Raw genomic sequence first — 19,214 nt, forward strand, 5'->3', positions numbered from 1 at the left:
TTGCAAGCCAGTCTTGGTATTCATTCTAAGCAGCCCTTTGTTACCGCACGTGAACGTTAGTTCTTATTATTACATTTTAATCTGCTCTTGCCTTCCTGTATGCATGATAGTCTAGTTATATATATTTCCCCCATGGCTGTACATGGCAGGTTGTGCAGTATGACTTTATTTTGTGTGCTGTGTGTGTCTTTTAACTACTTGTACAACTCTGTTCAGGAAATGTCAAGTGCATTCTCCTTTCAGCTTGGTATACACTAGTCTTTGCACCTGCTCTGCTTTGATGTGTCAATAGAGGCATCATATTAGATTTTGTGCTTCCCAAATGGCTCTTTAAATCAGTAAAAACTTCAGTATTCATGTTAAATACTTGTGCAAATTGTCATTTTCCTAGCATTTTTGGCTCATATTGAATAAACTGCCTTAGTGGTATAGCGAGGTTTAGGACATAATGATGCAAGTGCCCATACAAGAATTTCATATGACTAAAAAATTGCTCTTAAGATATCACACATAATATAGTTATCGACATTGAACACTATATGTAAATTTGCCACAACTGGAACGTAACCATAGTGCAGGTACACGGGGATCCCAAAAAACAAAGGTTAAAGCCCTTAAACTTTGTGTGTACATGTAGAGAAGTTTCATTGTATACTATACTTTGCAGACAGGTCAGTCAAATAACACATCTATAGGCTCGACATTTGGAATAACCGTAGTATTATTTTCTGTGGACAGTTCAATTGCATGGAATTTAATAGTCCCAATGGTTAAACGGTTTTGAACCACCCATGATTTCATAGAATCTGCGTGTTCACCATACGCCACGAGATAGCTTTTTGTGCTAGTATACATAGCTTCATGATTTCAGGTAGCTATAAATAAATTGTTGTGGACACGATTTATGACTCAAAGTGGCACAAAACAAACAAAACATGCAGTAAAGGGCATTGGTGGAGCTGCTGCGTTAAATGATGCGTTGTGTTTATGCTGAAGCCAAGTAGAGTTTTTGCTCACTTTTGTATTAGAAGGTAATTGGAAATCATTTACAAGAACTAGACGAAACAGAAGCCGGCGCTTTGAAATGTTTGCTTCGCGGTCCTTGCATGACATTGTCACGTGTGCAGAGGCGCAGGAACAGCGGTTGCAGTGGGAGCGACGGCTCCCCCCATTTACAGATCAGGTAGCACAGCTCTCTCAATCAAAGGGCACTTGCTGAGCCCCAGACCGCAGGAAAGTCTGGTGTATTCGCAAAAGGCTAGAGGATCACACGACATTCGCTTCCAGTCCCGACATTCGCCGCCTTTTTGGATACGCGCGACCCTGCAAAGATAGCGATTTTTCTGTAACACCATTCTAATCAATGCAACTCTAGCGCCTGCATCAGCCCTCAAGAAAAATAATGGGGATGATGATGATTTTTATGAAAGTATATTTTTCCCTCCCCCAGTAGAAAGGTGTAGTTCCGATGCACATGTGTCAATATCCAAAATTTTGAATAGTTTGTGAGTAGAGTCTGCTATTCGATTTCAGTCTCACGTGTATTTTCTATTGGAAATATCTAAAGAGTTACCGTGAATTGCGCATTTTCCTGGTCCTATGTACTCAGGCAAAAACAGGCGTTTCTAAACAGCGCTCAATATCTTGAGATAAGCACGATCGCGCCCTTGTCACATTGATGAACGTATGCTTTTCTCGTGTGGCCAATCGGCACCACGCGCGGTAGTACTGGACGTTACACGAAACTCGTTGACGGCCATCGAAAGCGGCTGCCCTTCGCGCTCGTCGATCAGAATGAGTGCCGCAGCACGCGGCGCGTCACTGCGTCGTTCCTCCACACAGCCGACAGTGGCTGTGAACGCGCTAGTGCAGTATGTGTACAGTCGCCAGTGCTCCTACCGTTTTAGATATGCACGATGCGCGGCGCGTACAAAAGCAGGGCTTGCAACTGGGATAACTGGGTTCTCCAGGCGTTGCGGGAGAACGAACGTATGGGGCCACTCGCATTATAGCTCGAACTGCCGTCTATATAGTTCGCGTTGCGAGCCGTCCCTCTGTTTTTCGCCAGCAGTGCATCACTTAGTGCCCTTCAATGGCGATATCGGATGCCAATCGATTGGCCGGTGGCATTGATGTTGAGGTGGAATAATTTAAAGAAGACAATAAATAGTACGTACATGGCGGAGGCTTTAGTTTCAAGGACTTAATTCTTACATTTCATGCATATATTTTTTTTCTAAATTTATTATGTTTACCCTGAGCAACAACTGCTGTTCTATCCACACCTTCAGTGTTGTCATTATATATTTTCTTTTTGGAGAGCACTATAGTGACGGGATATCTGGGTTTAGGATATTTTATTTTTTGGTGTTTTGTTCTGTTATAGTGTCCAGGTGAACTTTCCGGCTTCCAATTAAAGCCGAAATTTTGTAACTTCCTTTTCTTTATATGATGCAAGAACTGACATTTTCCTCCGAACTGCAATTTTTTTTTCTGCTACAAAAGCTGGAATGCCTGCATGCTACAGAATACCAGTTTTCTCGCTACAAAACTTGATATTGTTGCTACTCAGTGCAATTCCTTCTGCTGGAAAACCTGCCTCAAAAAAACGAGCTGTCGGTTACACCACTGAAGGACAGCACGATCGAACCCAAAGCTTAAAAGCATGACTTTTTTCATGTGCATCCTTTGTGTTCAAGGCAGAAAATGAATTGAAGTTTCAAATGCGTATAGTTTTTCAGCCATAGAGTCGCGAGTCTTTGTGACCACACAGTCATCGAGAGCGTTTTTTTTAAAACTGGGGGATACTAGCTTGCATCTTTGTTGGCATACAACTGAATATAGCCCGCTAAATATTGGATGGTTCTGGATGTCATCTCTTTTTATGCCTGTAATCCTGAATGGTGAAAAATTTATATTTTAATGACTTGGACATTTCTATGGGCTGTTAAAGGTTGGATAGCTCAAAATTTTTAGGTTTAAGAGCATACATCTTTCTTCAGCCAGCTAGAGAAAGTTTGGATATGAGCCACTCTATAGATGAAGAGACATACAATTTTAAAGTTATAAACAGGTGGCTAAAGGGGATTTGATGGCTACTAGTGTGCAGACGCAGCTACATACACTTAACTATAGCCAGCTGAAAGAATATTTGGTGGCTGCGAATATTTAGCCTCACGTAAACACATTAGTTTACAGCTAGCTAAGGAGGATTTGATGGCAGCTTGTCTATAGCTTTAAATGGACATACAAGTCTATAGCCTCGTAGACGTACATTAATCTATAGCTAGCTAAAGAGGATTTGATGGCAGCTTGTCTGTAGCTTAAAATTGATATACTAGTCTGTAGCTATCTAAACAGAATCAGATGGCTACCACTCTTTGTCCTCATAGACATACACTAGTCTACAGCTAGCTAAAGAGGATTTGATGGCAGCTTGTCTATAGCTTTAAATGGATATACAAGTCTATAGCCATCTAAACAGAATCAGATGGCTACCAGTCTTTAGCCTCATATACATTCTAAAACTAGCCAAAGAGGATTTTACGGCAGCTTGTCTATAGCTTTAAATGGATATACTAGTCTATAGCCATCTAAAAAGAATTAGATGGCTACCAGTCCTTAGCCTCATAAACATACATTAGTCTACAGCTAGCTAAAGAGGATTTGATGCCAGCTTGTCTATAGCTTTAAATAGATATACTACTCTATAGCCATCTAAACAGAATAAGGTGGCTACCAGTCTTTAGCCTCATAGACGTACATTAGTCTACAGCTAGCTAAAGAGGATTTGATGGCAGCTTGTCTATAGCTTTAAATGAATATACTACTCTATAGCCATCTAAACAGAATCAGATGGCTACCAGTCTTTAGTCTAATAGAAGTACATTAGTCTACAGCTAGCCAAAGAGGATTTGATGGCAGCTTGTCTATAGCTTTAAATGGATATACTAGTCTACAGCCATCTAAAGAGAATACGACGGTTCCTAATCTGTAGGCTTGTGCACATACGTTTTTTTTTGTAGCCGGCTGTATGGAATTCATTGGTATCATGTCTTTAGCTGCGCTGGCATTAGGATCGTCAATAGCCGGCTACAGGTACTCCTGTCGTCCTTTATAGCCGATCATAAACGGCCATAAAGGGTGATAGCTCACCATAGGCTTTTCTATAGACGGCCATAAGCTACTTTTGTAAGAGACTAGGGTGCGTTTGTTTACATCAAAATGGGTTGTACAGTCAGACAAGTTTGCAGTTTGCTGAGTCATGGAATTTTTTTGAGCTGTCTTCTCAGTCAGGCAGCTAGCATTTGTTGCAGAGGATGGAGTATGCTTGCAACCTAATGCTGTTATGCATTTACTCCATCTGCTTTGTGTGTCAGCACACGACTAACGTTTTTTTTCTCGACTACTTAGACACATTTCAAGCAGCACTCAAAGGACAAGTCTCAAAATCCAAGCTTTTTAACAAGCATTAACATGCATTTTTAACAAGAATTTCTTTACAAGCAATGATGAGAAGCCCATGTAAACCCTTTCCTACGAAGGTTATGGCTATTCTGTTCCGTGTTTCGATGTCATTTCTAAATTTTCTACTCTACCCGCGGAACTATGCATAAAAGTCTGTGACGGTCGTCTTATGACGCCACCTGGTGTGAAGCCGCTGCTGAGAACTTCCCGCACTTTAATGGGAACCGATTTTCCAAAGAGACGTTCGCAAAAAGTTCAGCCGATGTCGTTGCTTACGTGCTTCCCGGAAGTATTCGGTACCAAGATTTCACATCGTGGTTTCTCCCGAAGTTTGCAAAATGCTACAGCAAAAATTCACAACGAAGCAATCTTTTCCAGCGCTGTCGTTAGAGCTCTGCGCATTGAATTGCCCAAAACGACCTTTCGAAAGTGCCCACCACAATCCTTGAAGCCAGTTCAGTGCATACACAGCCCAACGGAAATCCCAAACATAGCAAAACATTACAAGCACGTATTCGCTGTGCAACGAGTTTCCCCATAACTTAAGCCGAATTCTGTGGACAGGAGATGTCGCAATTTCTACATAGTGCGCAAAGGGTCACCATCCAGCTACAGTTACTCTCAACCATCTCGTCGTTAGGTAATCTCAAATTTACAGCGACGCAATAGCGACTGCAGGATAAAAAAACTTGTACATACTTGTAAAAATACAAATAAATCTCGAATTGCCAAATGTGCGATAGCATGAAGGGCATAAGCACACGAGCCACAATATATCACTGGACATAGGATTCGGTGTCTGATTAAATCAAGAATATTATCGTAACGGAGCCTTCAATCCGGACGCAGATTAACGACATCACTTAGATTTTCAGAGTGAATAAATAAGCAACTATGGCATTTTGGCTGCATGTTATACGAAATAAAAAAAATAGGAGTTGAGAAGGCTCTATAGAAAAAAATAAATAGAAAATAAAAACGCGCGCACTGTGCGGTGGCACTTATTGTCACAGCTTGCGCTCCTCTAACGGCACCAGCGCGTCACTGGCTGGCTCTGGAAAGCCTCGAACACCTCGACAACCTCGATTCCGAGCAGCTCGAGCTCCGGCGACGCTCATGTATAGACCTGGCGCGGCTATGTCGGCGAGCTATCTTGAGCGGAGTCTTGAGCATCCACTTGTCCGCATCTTCATCGACCCGGTCGCGGAAGGTGTTCATTGCGTGGACCTTGGTTGTCTCCGGCAGCACAACCCACGCCAGCGCACCAAAGGCCACCAACAAGAGGGACGCCACGGCGAGCACGGTGCCTCGGACGCTGCTCGACTCGATGGTTTCGACGAACGGAGCCAAGGTGGCTCCGAGCCGGCCGCACATGTAGCCTAAGGATATACCGCAGCCTTTGAGAACGGTCGGGTACATCTCGACTGTGATGACATAGAGGCTTATGACGGCCAAGTCCACGGCTAGCAGCTCTGCGACGAGAACCGCCGTCATCAGGCGAGAGCTCAAGATGTCGCCGCTTCCTGCGGGATACGTGTTGTCGAACAATTGCTCCCAAGGTGGTAGCATAGTAAAAAAAAAAACAACGTTCCTTGTGTCTCGAATTCTCAGAGTTGGCATACCAGTAGTCAACAATTTAGTTTCCTCTAAAGCCACAAAAACTGTTTTGGAAAGAGACAACCTTCGCTGGCGATAAACGAAACAACGTTAAAGTCTCGAAGAGCTCATGGGCCCGAACTCGGAGGGCTTCCTGGCGTTCTTCTAATTACCCGCCGTGGTGCCTCAGTGGTTAGGTCACTTGGCTACTGACCAGGAGTATCCGGGTTCGAACCCGACTGTTCCGGCTGCGTTTCGATGGAGGCGAAACGCTAAGGCCGCACGAATGTCAGTGCTGTGCTGCTGTGCGATGTCAGTGCACGTTAAAGATCTCCAGGTGGTCAAAATTATTCTGGAGAACTCCACTACAGCACCTCTTTTTTCCTTTCTTGTATAAGTACCTCCTTCATCCCTTTCCTTAGGGCGCGGTTCAGGTTTCAGCCGATATGTGAGACAGATACTGCGCCTTTTCCTTTCCTCAAAAACCAATTTTCAATTTTTCATTCTTGTAATTAGTGTTCCGAATCTTCGTCAGGCATAAAATTCTAGCAAACATTACGGCTTTAAATGTCCTAGGTTTATGGAATTCAGTATGTTGCGGAAACAGCAGGACGTAGAAGCAATACATACAAAGATAAGAACCGGCTCAGAGCTGATTTCAAAAGGCATTGGATTTTATTCCAGCGTCGCCATTTTCAAGCATTCCTAATAATTTTGGACAAATTAACTTTTAAACGGGAAACCGTTTACGAACGGAATTCTTTGATATATTGTAAGATTTCACTATAACAACCAATGTATCAGTAGCTCATCTGACGATAGTCTTGTTTTTTTTTTTGCTGTTCACGTTTTTGTTATCATCAAAAGGGCTCCCCATTGGTTTTTTATGGCAGTCAGTTAACTGTTCGATGCGATCACTGGAAACACTTTAAAAGAAAAATTTTGCTATATTTGACATTACCGTCGATATTCCCATAACCGTATCTTACAATTTTGAATTTTTCAAAATTATTGCCCTAAAAAGCTGTACTTGTGCGCACGCAAGTGAAAACGTCTCATGCTCAGAATATCAGGTGAGTACAACGGCATTAGAAATTATGTCGTCATGTTCACTTTCATGTCATGCTTTCGAGAAAGGTAAGAGAAGCTTCTCCACTCAAGCATTGCTTCGACCTTAAGTTGAGGGCGTTCGGACACTCGCTGCTACATTGTTCATTTTGGGCGCCCTTACAGACACCATCAATTGGGAAGGCAGGAAAAGAGTTCTGTATTCTGCCTGTGTGCGCAATCGTGCGCACAAGAGATGAAACTGAGCGCTGTACTCCATCAACCACGTAAAACAAAACATATCTTCCTTTCCAGAACTTTTCCGGAGTAAACGCGATGCTGAGGACAAAACTTTAGTTGTTTAAAGCACCTGCTGATAAGTGTGTCGTGTAAGCCTAATACTAAGCCTATGCCTAAGGGGCGAAACGTTCCTTTTTTTTCCAACTAAAAAATTAAGCCCCTTACCAGGCACGAAGAAGGAAACTCCCGCCAAGCTGGCCATCACGCTGCCAAGAAGGACCAAGCTGAGCGCAGTTGACAGGCGCCGCCCCTTGGTGCTAAGCAGGAAGACATTGGCTGCCACAGTTGGGATCGCGAGAGCGACGAGTGCGCGGTAGACGACGCGGTCCTCGCGGCTTGCCCTGAGCCGGTAGGAGAAGCTGTTCGCCAGGAACCAGCAGCCGTATATCACCAACGTCTCGTTGCGCAGCGCCCGGTTCGTGAACAGCTCTGCCGGTGACGCCTCCAGCATTCCCTCACCCGTGGTCATGGTGGCTTCGGCTCTCGCCTTTCTGGCTTCCTGCCTGATGACTTCCAGCCGTTTGCCGACAAGCAGCATGTCGGCGCCGTTCATCCGGGCAGCCGACATCACCACCTCCGCGGCTCTCTTGATCCGGAACGTCGCCAGGAGCCAGCAAGGCGACTCCTCCACGAAGTACACGGCTCCAATTAGCAGCCCAGTGGGGACCATGCAGAAGAGCTGGATCAGGGACCAGTCATAGACCCAGTCGTAGACCAGTTCGCCGTAGACGTGGGCCGCTGAGAAGCCTCCGGTGACGGCAATGCTGCAGTAGAGCACGCGTCGGGAAGAGTCGGTGACTTCGAAGAGCTGGACGATGGAAATGACGACCAGGCTACCGGCGGACGCGGAGATAAAGAACCTCAGTGACGCAAACATGAACAGCGTGCTGGAGAAGGCGAGCAGGATGCCGGACACGATGAGGATAGATAGCGAAAAGCCGAGGACTGGACGCCGGCCAAGACGGTCGGCAGCTGTGCCGACGAAGGGCATGATGAGCAGGGACCCGGCCATGTAGCAGGCAGTCAGCACTGACATCAGCCAGCGTCGGTCGCAGACCAGGTTCCACTCGCCCACGATCGAGACGCGGGTCGACGCCTGTGTACAACGCGACGCAGCAGGCTTACCAGAAGACGCAGCTTGGTACTTTTCCAAGAGTGCACTGATCTCGTGAATTTCACGCTGGTAAAAAAGTTTTGGACTTCAGCCGCAGCCATTTTACCTGCTGATGTCACCGCCTTTAGTGGGTGGAAGGGCCGTGAGAAGTATACCCAATGAATTTTCAAGAACTCTGCCAGGTTCCTGCCATTTTGAGAAGCATAACTTCACTCTTTTAGCAGTTAAGAGACTACTGTTGTTAGGAGCACCGAAGTTATCACGCTTTGACTTGGTTCGTCCTTCGGAGGCATGGTGCTGCGAATGCTGATCTACTATGCTCTCGTAGGATGATGTAGGATTCCTGCGAAGACTAACACGAAATCACGACAGGACACATTTCTGGCAGGACATGTTGGCTCCATGATTACGTGTTACGTCATAAGTCACTGTGGTTAGACCTTGGGTACTGGCCCCCTGACAAGGAACTTGTACCGGCAACGTATTCGGGCTCGAGAAAAGTGGCTCATGAGGTGATGCTGCTCCTTACAGCAGCAGACATCTTAAGTTTTTCAGCTCAGCCACCAAGTCTCTTCGGTTTCGAATTGAAAGTTGAAATTCAGAGAAAAAAAAAGTGAAGTAGTGGAATCACGTTGAAGGAGTGAACAATCATTTCTTACCAAGCAGTGATTTTTACTGCGTCAGCTTTCTTTGGTGGGTGGCAAATGACGTCAGTCCAGAACGTACATTATCCCAAGCAAAAATTCCTGTTGAGTCTCAAGGCATAATACTGCAATAAGCAGTATTCGGGTTCAGTTGAATGCTGCTTCGTGCAGTATTGACTCGAAGCGCGGTGTTCCGTAAAACGTTGCGAGCTGACACAATAGCCAAAAATAGAGCATGTAGGCTTCAAAACAGAGGCTTCAGCTGAGCTAATCTGTTGTATACAACGACATGATAAATTATACATTGAACAAAACGAGGGAATTCACCACAGCGAGGTAGGCATTCCACTATAAATATGCTCCTTTTAAATATAGGTGTCTACCCGCTAAAAGGCCCTTCGAGACCTGAAACCGAGAATTCAACGAACGAGGCTGACTGACATGAAACGAGGCGACACTGCTTAGAATTTGAAGTGTGCGCAAGTGTTTTTTGAGGTCGTGATTGCTTGAAAGGGGGTAGCTGTTGTGTCCATGTTTGATGTGCAGCATACAGCCCTTCTCCTGCATGTTGCGAAGTTGAAGGCTTTGTAGTGATGACAAACACTCCAATTTAGACTCCTCGCATTAGCTAGATTTTATGTAAACGAACACAACCGAAAATCAAGCGCTCTTTTGCCGTTGAGCTAGTGAATATGCTTACAGCATAGTCCCAGCCGGCGTCGCAGGGCACAGTTTCCCGGCTGTCGCGGGAGGAGTTCGTGCTTTGAGGCACGAATGGAGGCTCGTAGCGAAAGCACCCGCTGTACGATCCGTCCAACTCGACCGGTATGCTGGCGTTTTTCCATGTCTCCGGCGGCAGGTTAGCGTACGCGGCAGGGGGTCTGCACCAGTGGTCCACGGGTCGCGCCAGGTTCGAAGATGCCTCGGCGTGCAGGATGGTGCAGAACACTGACAGCAGGGTGCAGAGCAGGATGAGCCTCTGGAACACGCCGTGGCCGAAAATGAGGATGTGGTCCATTGGCGACACGGTGGCATCGAAGGCGACTGAACCTGTGGCTACCGCGGTAGCCGTCTGCGGCGCGACGGGATTTGAGCCCGGCCTGCCCTCCGGGGACAGCGGGGAAGTGAGGGAGAACACGTCCGCCTTGACCTCCGGGGACAGCGGCGAAGTGACGGACGACGCGCCTACCGCGGTCGTCGCTGACTCAACGGGACCGGTGGGCGGCTCGACGGCCGTTACGGTGCCGCTCTCCGTTAGCGCCGTGATTTGCCGGTCCGGCTTATCTGCAGAAGACCTCTTGCGGTTCTTCTTAGCCATATTCCTAGGCTTTGAAAGACCAGGACGCGGTGAAGCCTATTCTGGTTCGAGCCACGTACGAGCGTGCATGCGAGCTCGGCAAGGGGTTCCTTCTTCTTTGTCGGTGGAAGACAACGCGTGGGCACGAGCTCTCAATGCTTCCTCTTCATCTGAAATTGCCGGTATGAAAAAGGAACTGGAGCTTCGAGTTATTTTCTAAACTTTCGGGAAATTTCTCACAGACTCACAGATATATAAGATTAGATAAATTTTATGACTAAAAGATGGCATAAATAAACACATATGAGGTCCTGAAACTAAGTAATTATTAATGGCCGTTCGGACATAGGATCTGATGAGGTGCGTCATAGTAAAGGAAGTGAATTTAAAGGGCAGGTAAAGGTAGAATGAGGCAAAAACCAGGTGGGCAGTAGGTATTAGCTGTGGCGGGCAAAGGATGGCGGCACAGCGAGCGCAGTCCTAATTTAGTGACGAATGCGAGTGCAATTTCTCCTTCAGTTGACGTAGCTGGGCAGGAAGAAAGAATACAGTTACAAAGTTTTAACAGAACGCATGAGGAGCTTGCATTTGTCTATTTGGAGCATTTCGTACTGTCGGGTTCCTTCCGCCAGGCATATAAATGTTATTGATCGGTCTAAATATACACAATGCGTGTAGTATTGCTTATGGACAACTTCAGAAATCCTGTACATCAGATCTCGGCCGCTGTTCATGAAGCATTTATCGTAAACTTTTCTGTATCGTCTAATCTATCGCTACCTCTAGCACCCTGCTACGACTACCACGATAAATTCTCAATTATAATTAAGCCATGCGGTGTTGAAATTATGATCAAATTATTGAGACTCTTATCAGCTCCGTGTTTACTCTCACACAGGCTCAGGAGGCTTATCACAGGAGGAAAGCCAAAGAACAACTGCAGGAACACTTGGGAGAACTCCCATTGTCAAGCTCATAAAAAGCTAATTAAAGAACAGCAAATCAGAAGAGAGCAGGCTACCGCACATATCTCGCATTTAGCTTAACAAGGTAAATCGGGACAATTTTTGTGGAGAATTTCTATCATTTGCTGAGCGGCTAGCTTCGAACTCAGATTCTTATATACTGTGGTATCTGCTTGCCTTATAGAACAAAAAAAAACATGCAATTAGTGCCGCTTTTGACGTCTTCGCTGTGGTGCTCCAATCGCACTAACAAACTATGGTTGTCAGCTGGGTTCAGTCCTAGAGCTCACAGAGAAGAAAAAATTGAGCGGGCTTACGCTATGTTACGTAAAGCACGAAACTCGGCGAGAGCAAATAGATGCGTTCAAAAGTTTATAAGCGCTTGGCGAAGTCTTGCTAAAAGCGTTTCTCCAAATGATTGTAAAACCACAAAAACCGACCGTTTTGAGGTTGAGAAACTATGAGGCGACAGCCAATGATACAGTTCGGCATTTGTAACATAATACCCATCGCGGGAGCTCAGTGGTTACGGCGCTAGGCTACTGATACGGGGTCCCCGAGTTCGAACCCGACCGCGGCGGCCGCGTTTCAATGGAGGCGGAACGCAAAGGCGCCCGTGCGCTGGGCGATGTCAGTGCACGTTAAAGATCCCCAGGTGGTCGAAATTATTCCGGAGACCTCCACTACGCACCTCTTTCTTCCTTTCTCCTCTCAGTCCCTCCTTCATTCCTTGCTTACGGCGCGGTTCAGGTGTCCAACGATATATGAGACAGATACTGCGCCATTTCCTTTCCCCAAAAACCAATTTTCCTTTGTAACATAACACTCTTCATAAGGAGAAGATTGAGATAATAAATCTTTTTAAAACACAATAATCACTGGTAAAACAGATGAGTCATAAGCATTTATAAGGGAGGAATAACTGTTTTGCGGCGCAAAACTGAGGGAGGGAAAATTAGTTTCTAGGAAAAAAAAAAGAGATCAGTAACCATCGAACTACTCTGTGGAAACCCGAACAGCTCCTTGAAGGAATGGATGATTTAGATATTATTGAAAGAATATATAAACACATGCTGTTTCGGAATGCTCTTGGTTAATTTCCGCAGCACCTTGGCATTTATAACGTATACGGACATCACACACGGGCTCCTTTCGACTTTCGCCTCTATCAAAACGCGGTCGGAATTACACCAGCTTTCCCAGACTCAGCAGCCGACTATATACAATTGTAACTTCCTGCATGAAGAAATGAAAGCAAAGCACACGTGCATGTCGACTGGCACCAAGCGGACCAATATCACAGAATAGTTGTGGGCCGCAGCCATATACGCGTAATGGCCGATTCACACGACGGACTGTTCGCCCGCGGCCCGCGCATCACGTGTTCGTGCGTCACGAAATCGAGAGGCGTGCTGTTGGCCCGCGGACTGGACAGCCAAGGAAGTTCAAGTGCCTCTCTCCTCGCGGGATTTATAGGCGGCCCGCGAAGATGCGCGCGCGAGCTCTGGCAGCCACCGCTCTTGCCAGTATTTCGACTGTCGCATTTCGCTGAGTGGCGTTGAGCTCGCGCAGTTTTGACAAGCTGCACTGCGTTCGCTACCGTGACAAAGTGATCGACTGAACTAGCAAGACGGCCCAGGCCATTGAGGAATCGGACAAAAGGCCGCACTTGCACCATTCAATCGCAGTCATGGGTCGGGATGAAATGCCAGTTTGACCAGCTTTGCGAAACCTTTTAAAATAATCTGGTAATTATGGCCGATTCACACGACGGACTGTTCGCCGGCGGCCCGCGCATCACGTATTCGTGCGTCACCAAATCGAGAGGCGTGCTGTGGGCCCGATGAATAGACAACCAAGGAAGTTGAAGTGCCTCTCCCCTCGCGGGAATTAGCGGCGGCCCGCGAAGATGTGCGCGCCAACTCTGGCAACCACTTTTGCCAGTATTTCGGCTGCCGCATTTCGCAAGAGTGGCGTTGAGCTGGCGCGCTGTTTTGACAAGCTGCACTGCATTCGCAAGGTACCGTGACAAAGCGATCGACTCGGCTAGCAACATGACCCAGGCCATTGAGGAATCGGACAAAGGGTCGCACCTGCACCATTCAATCGCAGTCAAGGGTCGGGAGGAAAGAGCAGTTTGGCCAGCGTTGCCAAACGCTTTTAAATAGTCTGGCAAAAGTGGTACACCCAGCGCGTCGTCTACTCTTTTGGTCCGTCGCATCCGCTTGACGTCATCGGATAGCAGGCCAGTTTTTAGTGGCGCATGAACACGTGATGCGCGGGCCGCGGGCGAGAGAAATAAAAAAAAACTTTATTGGCGCCAAAAAGTGGTCAATTCAGCGGGACCCGGATGTCTTCATGTTGAAGTTCCTAGTCTTCCCGGGGTTTTGCCCTTATTCCAGGGCCCCACTGAGTCTTGCTACCTCATGCGCATGCTGGACCAGTCCTTTTTGGACCGCCAGCACGCTGCTGGTGAGCAGGCTCTCCCACTGTTCCGCATTGGGCTCCTTTAGTTTATGGAATGTATAATTGTTTATACACTCCCATGTAATATGGTATAAAGTGGGGGTGGCTCCACAGCACTTGCATGTGTCCGCGTACTGGTTTGGAAACATTTTGTGAAGTATGTGTAAGTTATGAAAGCTTCCTGTTTGCAGTCTACACCAACCGACTGCCTCATATTGAGTTAATAGCTGGTGTGGTGGAGGATACGCTATCCTCTGTCCTCTGTAGTGATTTAGGATTTCCCTCTACGATGGTTCCACCGTTGTGGTGGGTTCAGGGTGACTTGATGTGTTTGCTCGGTTGGTAAGCTCGCGAGCTAGATCGTCGGCCCTCTGATTCCCAATCACCCAGGTGTTCCCCGGCACCCAGAAAATTTTGTGCTGAATTTCTTTGTTCGGGGGTCCCGCCTGGAGGATGATGCGTAGTGCTCTCTTGCTGAACCTGCCATTAGTGTAGTTCCTGCATGCTTCTTTAGAGTCAGTGTTTATTGTGAGCTATTTATTTCGGCGGTATCCTTCAGCTACTGCTAGCCCAACAGCAGCTTCTTCCCCCTCGGATACTCTGCAGCCGCTCATTGATATACTGGTGACTAGGTCCCCTTGATGGTTCACCACCACCGATACTACTCTGTGTTCCTTCGTGTTTCTGTTCCATCGATGCAAAGCCACATCAGTGTATACTACATTTGTTTTTTCAGCTAAGTGCTCTTCTACATACTCCGCTCTCGCAGCCTTTCTCCTTGCATGCAGATTAGGGTCCATGTTGCGAGGGATTGGGCACACCCTGAGTGTTTGGCGAATGTTATCAGGTATTCCCGCAACCCTATCTTCCACTTCTTCACTTAAGTAGCCCAGTATTCGGAGGAGCGCTCGGCCGGTGGTTGACTGCTGGAGCCGTACATTTGGGCCCCTATTTTAGCTTCCTTTAGCCCGTCAAACGTATTGTGGACTCCCAAATTGAGGAGCTTCTCGTCTGACGTATTTCTTGGTAGATTTAGGACCGTCTTGAAAGCCTTCCTGATTAAAGTGTCTGCTTGTTCTTTTTCGTGCTGTGTCATCTTGTGGTAAGGGAGTGAGTATGTTATGCGGCCGACCGCCAGGCTCTTGACTAACTTGATCGTGTCACTCTCCTTCATGCCATATCTTCTCTATGATACTCTGGCGATCATTCTGCTGACCTGTTGCATTGATTGTTGGAGAAGGCTTAGGGTGTGGCTGCACTTTCCGCTGCTTTGGATCCACATTCCTAACCCTCTGATAATGTTGCGTTCCGGGAGGACTTGCTCTTCGATTTTTATGCTGTATATTTCTTTGGGTGGTCTCTTGCCCACTCGTAGAATTATTGACTTCTCGTTGTAGCATGCCAGGCCTCTCTCTCTGACGTAGTTCTCCACGCATGTGGCTGCCTGCTGCAGGAGATCTTGTTTTTGCCCTGGGGAGCCCTGGCTGATCCAGATCGTTATATCACCGGCGTACATAGCGTGCTGTATTCCCTCTAGCGAACAGTCCGTCGTGTGAATCGGCCATATCCGATGACGTCAAGCGGATGCGAGGGGCCAAAAGAGCAGACGACGCGCTGGGTGTACCACTGTTGCCAGATTATTTAAAAGTGTTTGGCAACGCTGGTCCTCCCGACCCATGACTCCGATTGAATGGTGGAGGTGCGACCCTTTGTCCGATTCCTCAATGGCCTGGGTTGTCTTGCTAGCCGAGTCGATCTCTGTCACGGTACCTTGCGAACGCAGTGCAGCTTGTCAAAAGAGCGCCCTAGCTCAACGCCACTCGTGCGAAATGCGGCAGCCGAAATACTGGCAAGAGTGGTGGTTGCCAGAGCTGGCGCGCGCATCTTCGCGGGCCGCCGCTAATTCCCACGAGGGGAGAGGCACTTGAACTTCCTTGGTTGTCCAGTCCTCGGGCCTGCATCACGCCTCTCAGTTTGGTGATGCAAGAATACGTGATGCGCGGGCCGCGGGCGAACAGTCCGTCGTGTGAATCGGCCAATAGCAGGCCATATTTAGTGGCGCATGAACACGCGATGCGCGGGCCGCGGGCGAACAGACCGTCGTGTGAATCAGCCATTACAGTGGTGCAACCAGCGCGTCGTCTGCTCTTTTGGTCTTTTGCATCCGCTTGACGTCATCGGATCGCAGGCCAGTTTTTACTGACGCGTGAACACGTGATGCGCGGGCCGCGGCGAACGGACCGTCGTGTGAATCGGCCATAAACGACTGGACCGACGCGGGAAAAGCGGATACGCCTGTCTAATGTTGCTCGAACTGAATCGTTAGTAGTAAGACTGCTATATAAGTAGTGTGTTTGAAATGATGGACCAGATGCTCGGTTTAAATCGAGGTTTATTATGGGTTTCTTGAGCGCACGAAGTCAGTGCTAGATATTTAATACACAAAATCTAGAACTGATTGTGAATAGACTCTAAATCATAATTTGCGCGTTTTTTTTTTGGGGGGGGGGGGACAGCCAACTTGCAGGATAATGGCACATCCCTATATGTTTAAGGAACTGAAACGAAAGCTTAATTCTCTGAAAAAGTAAAATTGCCAACATCTCTTTGTAACAGCCTGAAATGGTTGAACCTCTGAACGTTTCAAACACCTGATTTTTTTTTTCCTTTGTACGGGACATTCTGCTAATGCACCTTTTTGAAGACAGTGCATGACGGACGCCAACAGTCAAAGAATTTGAGGAGCATATGGGATTTTTCTGTCAATTCGTGCCGTTAACCAATTCGAAATTGTCATTTTAAGGCTTAAATATAACTGATACGAAAGCAGGAAAAAAAACACAAACATGCCGCTGGTGGGATCCGAATCGATGGCCTCCGAATTTCGTGTCTGGTGCTTTTCTCTTTCGGGTGTATTTATGTGTAGAGGAACCGAACCTTGATAGTGTTCACCAGCGCCACCTTCGTCCATAGCGGCGGACGTAGTACATCCTGTATTATCGCAAGTGCCACGTAGGAACGTGATCGAATAGTGACAACGGTATGCCAGGACCCTCTTATGCTACCTATGGCGCCAAGGCTCCCAGATTCGAGGTCCTCATTCAGCTTTTGATCAGACAAGAATAGGCAAAAGTGGTCCTCATTATGACTTACATGACGGAAGCCAACAGTCTCCGAAACCAAGGAACATAGGATTTTTCCCCCAATTTTTGGTGTTAAACTAAGCGTTGTTATTTTATGACTTAAATGTGATTGATGAGAAAGCAGAAAAAAACAACCGAATGCCATCGATGGGATGTTTCGTCCTCAGCAATGATGCTGTCGAGGAATGCAGCATCCTTCTCTGCTTCGGAGAGAAAATCAGCGCTCAATGATGCCCGCGTGTTCTTCTGGTCCTGTGTGAGAGAGTGCGACACAAGTCTGGCATTCAGCTTTCGTTTCCCCAAGTTCTCACGCAAAATTTGGTCGCACGTTGTCTTACTAATGTCGAGCGCATCTTATAGCATGCGGACTGCAATGGTACGGCCTTGCTGTACGATTTCCCTGATCCGAGCCACGTTGTTTTCATTCCGTGAGGTTGAAGGGCGCCCCTGCTTTCTGTCGTCTTCCACCGACGTTCTCCCCGAAACGAATCTCTTGTGCCACTCGAAAGCTCGCGCCCGCGATAATGTCTCGTTGCTGTAAGCGTCACGAAGGACCTCATAAGTCTGTGTGGCTGTCTTGCCTAGCTTTCCTAAGAATTTTATGTTTACGCTGTTCAAGGCGTACGTCCATCTCTCCACATTTACTCATAGTAGAATGCGCAGACGACTAGTGACAACGTATTTTTCTACATGTAGTGCCATCTAGCGGCTGCCACAACAATTAACACAAATAGCTTATGCTAGCGCCAAGAGATGGCGCTACACATATGCACGAACAATTGCTTTGGGGAATTATTTCTATAGAAGAAAATAAATAAGCCTCGAAACTTCAAAGACGAAAGTTTTATTTATACACCCGTTAGCGCGACGCCGTAATAAAATGGCTCTCGATTTGCGTAGTTAGGTCAAATCCGAATTATGTGCGACAGCACTGTGTGTGCATTGTTTAGTGTGGATATACTTTCTTATTCCTGTTATTGCCATGTGATTCAATCGGCATATCAAGTTTGTCCTGTGTGTTGTGTGTATTTGAATGGCATGTTTGAATAGCATGGTGAAGTATAGTAGATACATGACACAATGTTTATTACAGTCGTTTTATGGAACCATTTCAGACATGGCTCTGATTATGCCGAATATCCGGCGTTCTTGTAGTTATTGTCTTGGGCGGCGGCTTTGTGAGAGGAAAAGGTGGCCCAACTGCCACATAGATCCCGGGACCTTGTTATATTTTCACAAACTGCCCAGCGTTCCAGGTGCACTTCTCGGCTTTAACCAGATGCAAATTACGCATGGCGACCTATGCGATATATATGAGAGAAGCCAACAGTCAGATAAACCAAGGAGCATAGGATTTTTTTCAATGTATGGTGTTGACCAGTGAGATAATAAAACTGTGATTAATCTGTCATTTAAAGCCATTTAGAAACCAGAAGAAAACAACATGTTGCCGGTGGAATCCGAACCATGACCTCCGAATTTCGCGTCCGGTGCTCAACCAGTAGTAGAGCACACTGTCCACATATAACTGGCATTAGTTGAAGATTTTGTTAGGAGCACCCTACCTGTTTGTCGTTCATAGCATCTCTTGATAACGCGCCATAAGAGATCGTTGCTGTTGAAGGTTTGAAAAATATGAGATTGTTTATCACACTAGCTGTCAAATATGGACTGATATCGACAATTGAACCACCTCGCGGACGCGTGAAGTACAAGAGCAAGACCTTGTGCCGTTTAAGTAGAAGTGTCCAGTTACCTTCCGTTTATTGTTGCAGCAGATTCTGTGGGGATTTTCTAAGGGAAAACATCAGCGTCGCGGTTCTGTGCAGTAAGTGGAAATTCTACACCACATATTGTGGAACCACCCACTAGGTGCACATGTTTATTTTGTTCTGCGCTGCGACACTACACTGGCTCAAAAGCGCAGGTGATTGAATGGGCGGCGACATGCTGCCCGGCTTTCCTTTTACGTGACCTTGGCTGAAAGTTTCACTGCATAGCGTGATGGATTGTAGTGAAAAAGTGAGTAGTAAAAAAACGTATGCAACAAATGCTTGCGATTGTTAAGACAGCGTTTGAAAGCGTGAAAGGGCTTTTGTGTTTGATTCAGAGCTACGGGGAATTGTCCCACGCGCGTGACCCATGCCCCCGACCCGTTGAGACGCGAACAAGTCG

The 19,214-nt window shown here is 46.8% G+C and overlaps 1 protein-coding gene across 1 annotated transcript; it reads right to left on the minus strand.

The window, feature by feature from the left end:
• Window positions 1-5,508: 5,508 nt before the first annotated feature.
• LOC144134146 (solute carrier family 22 member 7-like) lies at window positions 5,509-10,486 on the minus strand. The gene is made up of 3 exons (XM_077667115.1): window positions 9,869-10,486; window positions 7,576-8,506; window positions 5,509-5,990 (listed from the first exon to the last, which is right to left on the minus strand). The coding sequence occupies exons 1-3, from the start codon at window positions 10,484-10,486 to the stop codon at window positions 5,509-5,511; spliced, it is 2,031 nt and encodes a 676-aa protein (XP_077523241.1).
• Between the last annotated feature and the right edge of the window lie 8,728 nt (window positions 10,487-19,214).

The sequence above is a fragment of the Amblyomma americanum genome, chromosome 5, assembly GCF_052857255.1.
Source record: "Amblyomma americanum isolate KBUSLIRL-KWMA chromosome 5, ASM5285725v1, whole genome shotgun sequence".
In the NCBI taxonomy this organism is placed as follows: Eukaryota; Metazoa; Arthropoda; class Arachnida; order Ixodida; family Ixodidae; genus Amblyomma; species Amblyomma americanum.

Excerpts from the sequence above, each read along its gene's own strand:
- LOC144134146 (XM_077667115.1), bottom strand. The coding sequence starts at position 10,486 with ATGGCTAAGAAGAACCGCAAGAGGTCTTCTGCAGATAAGCCGGACCGG. Across the intron at positions 8,507-9,868 it reads ACGCCGGCTGGGACTATGCT|GCGTCGACCCGCGTCTCGAT; the intron begins GTAAGCATATTC and ends CGTTGTACACAG. Across the intron at positions 5,991-7,575 it reads AGTTTCCTTCTTCGTGCCTG|GAAGCGGCGACATCTTGAGC; the intron begins GTAAGGGGCTTA and ends CGTATCCCGCAG.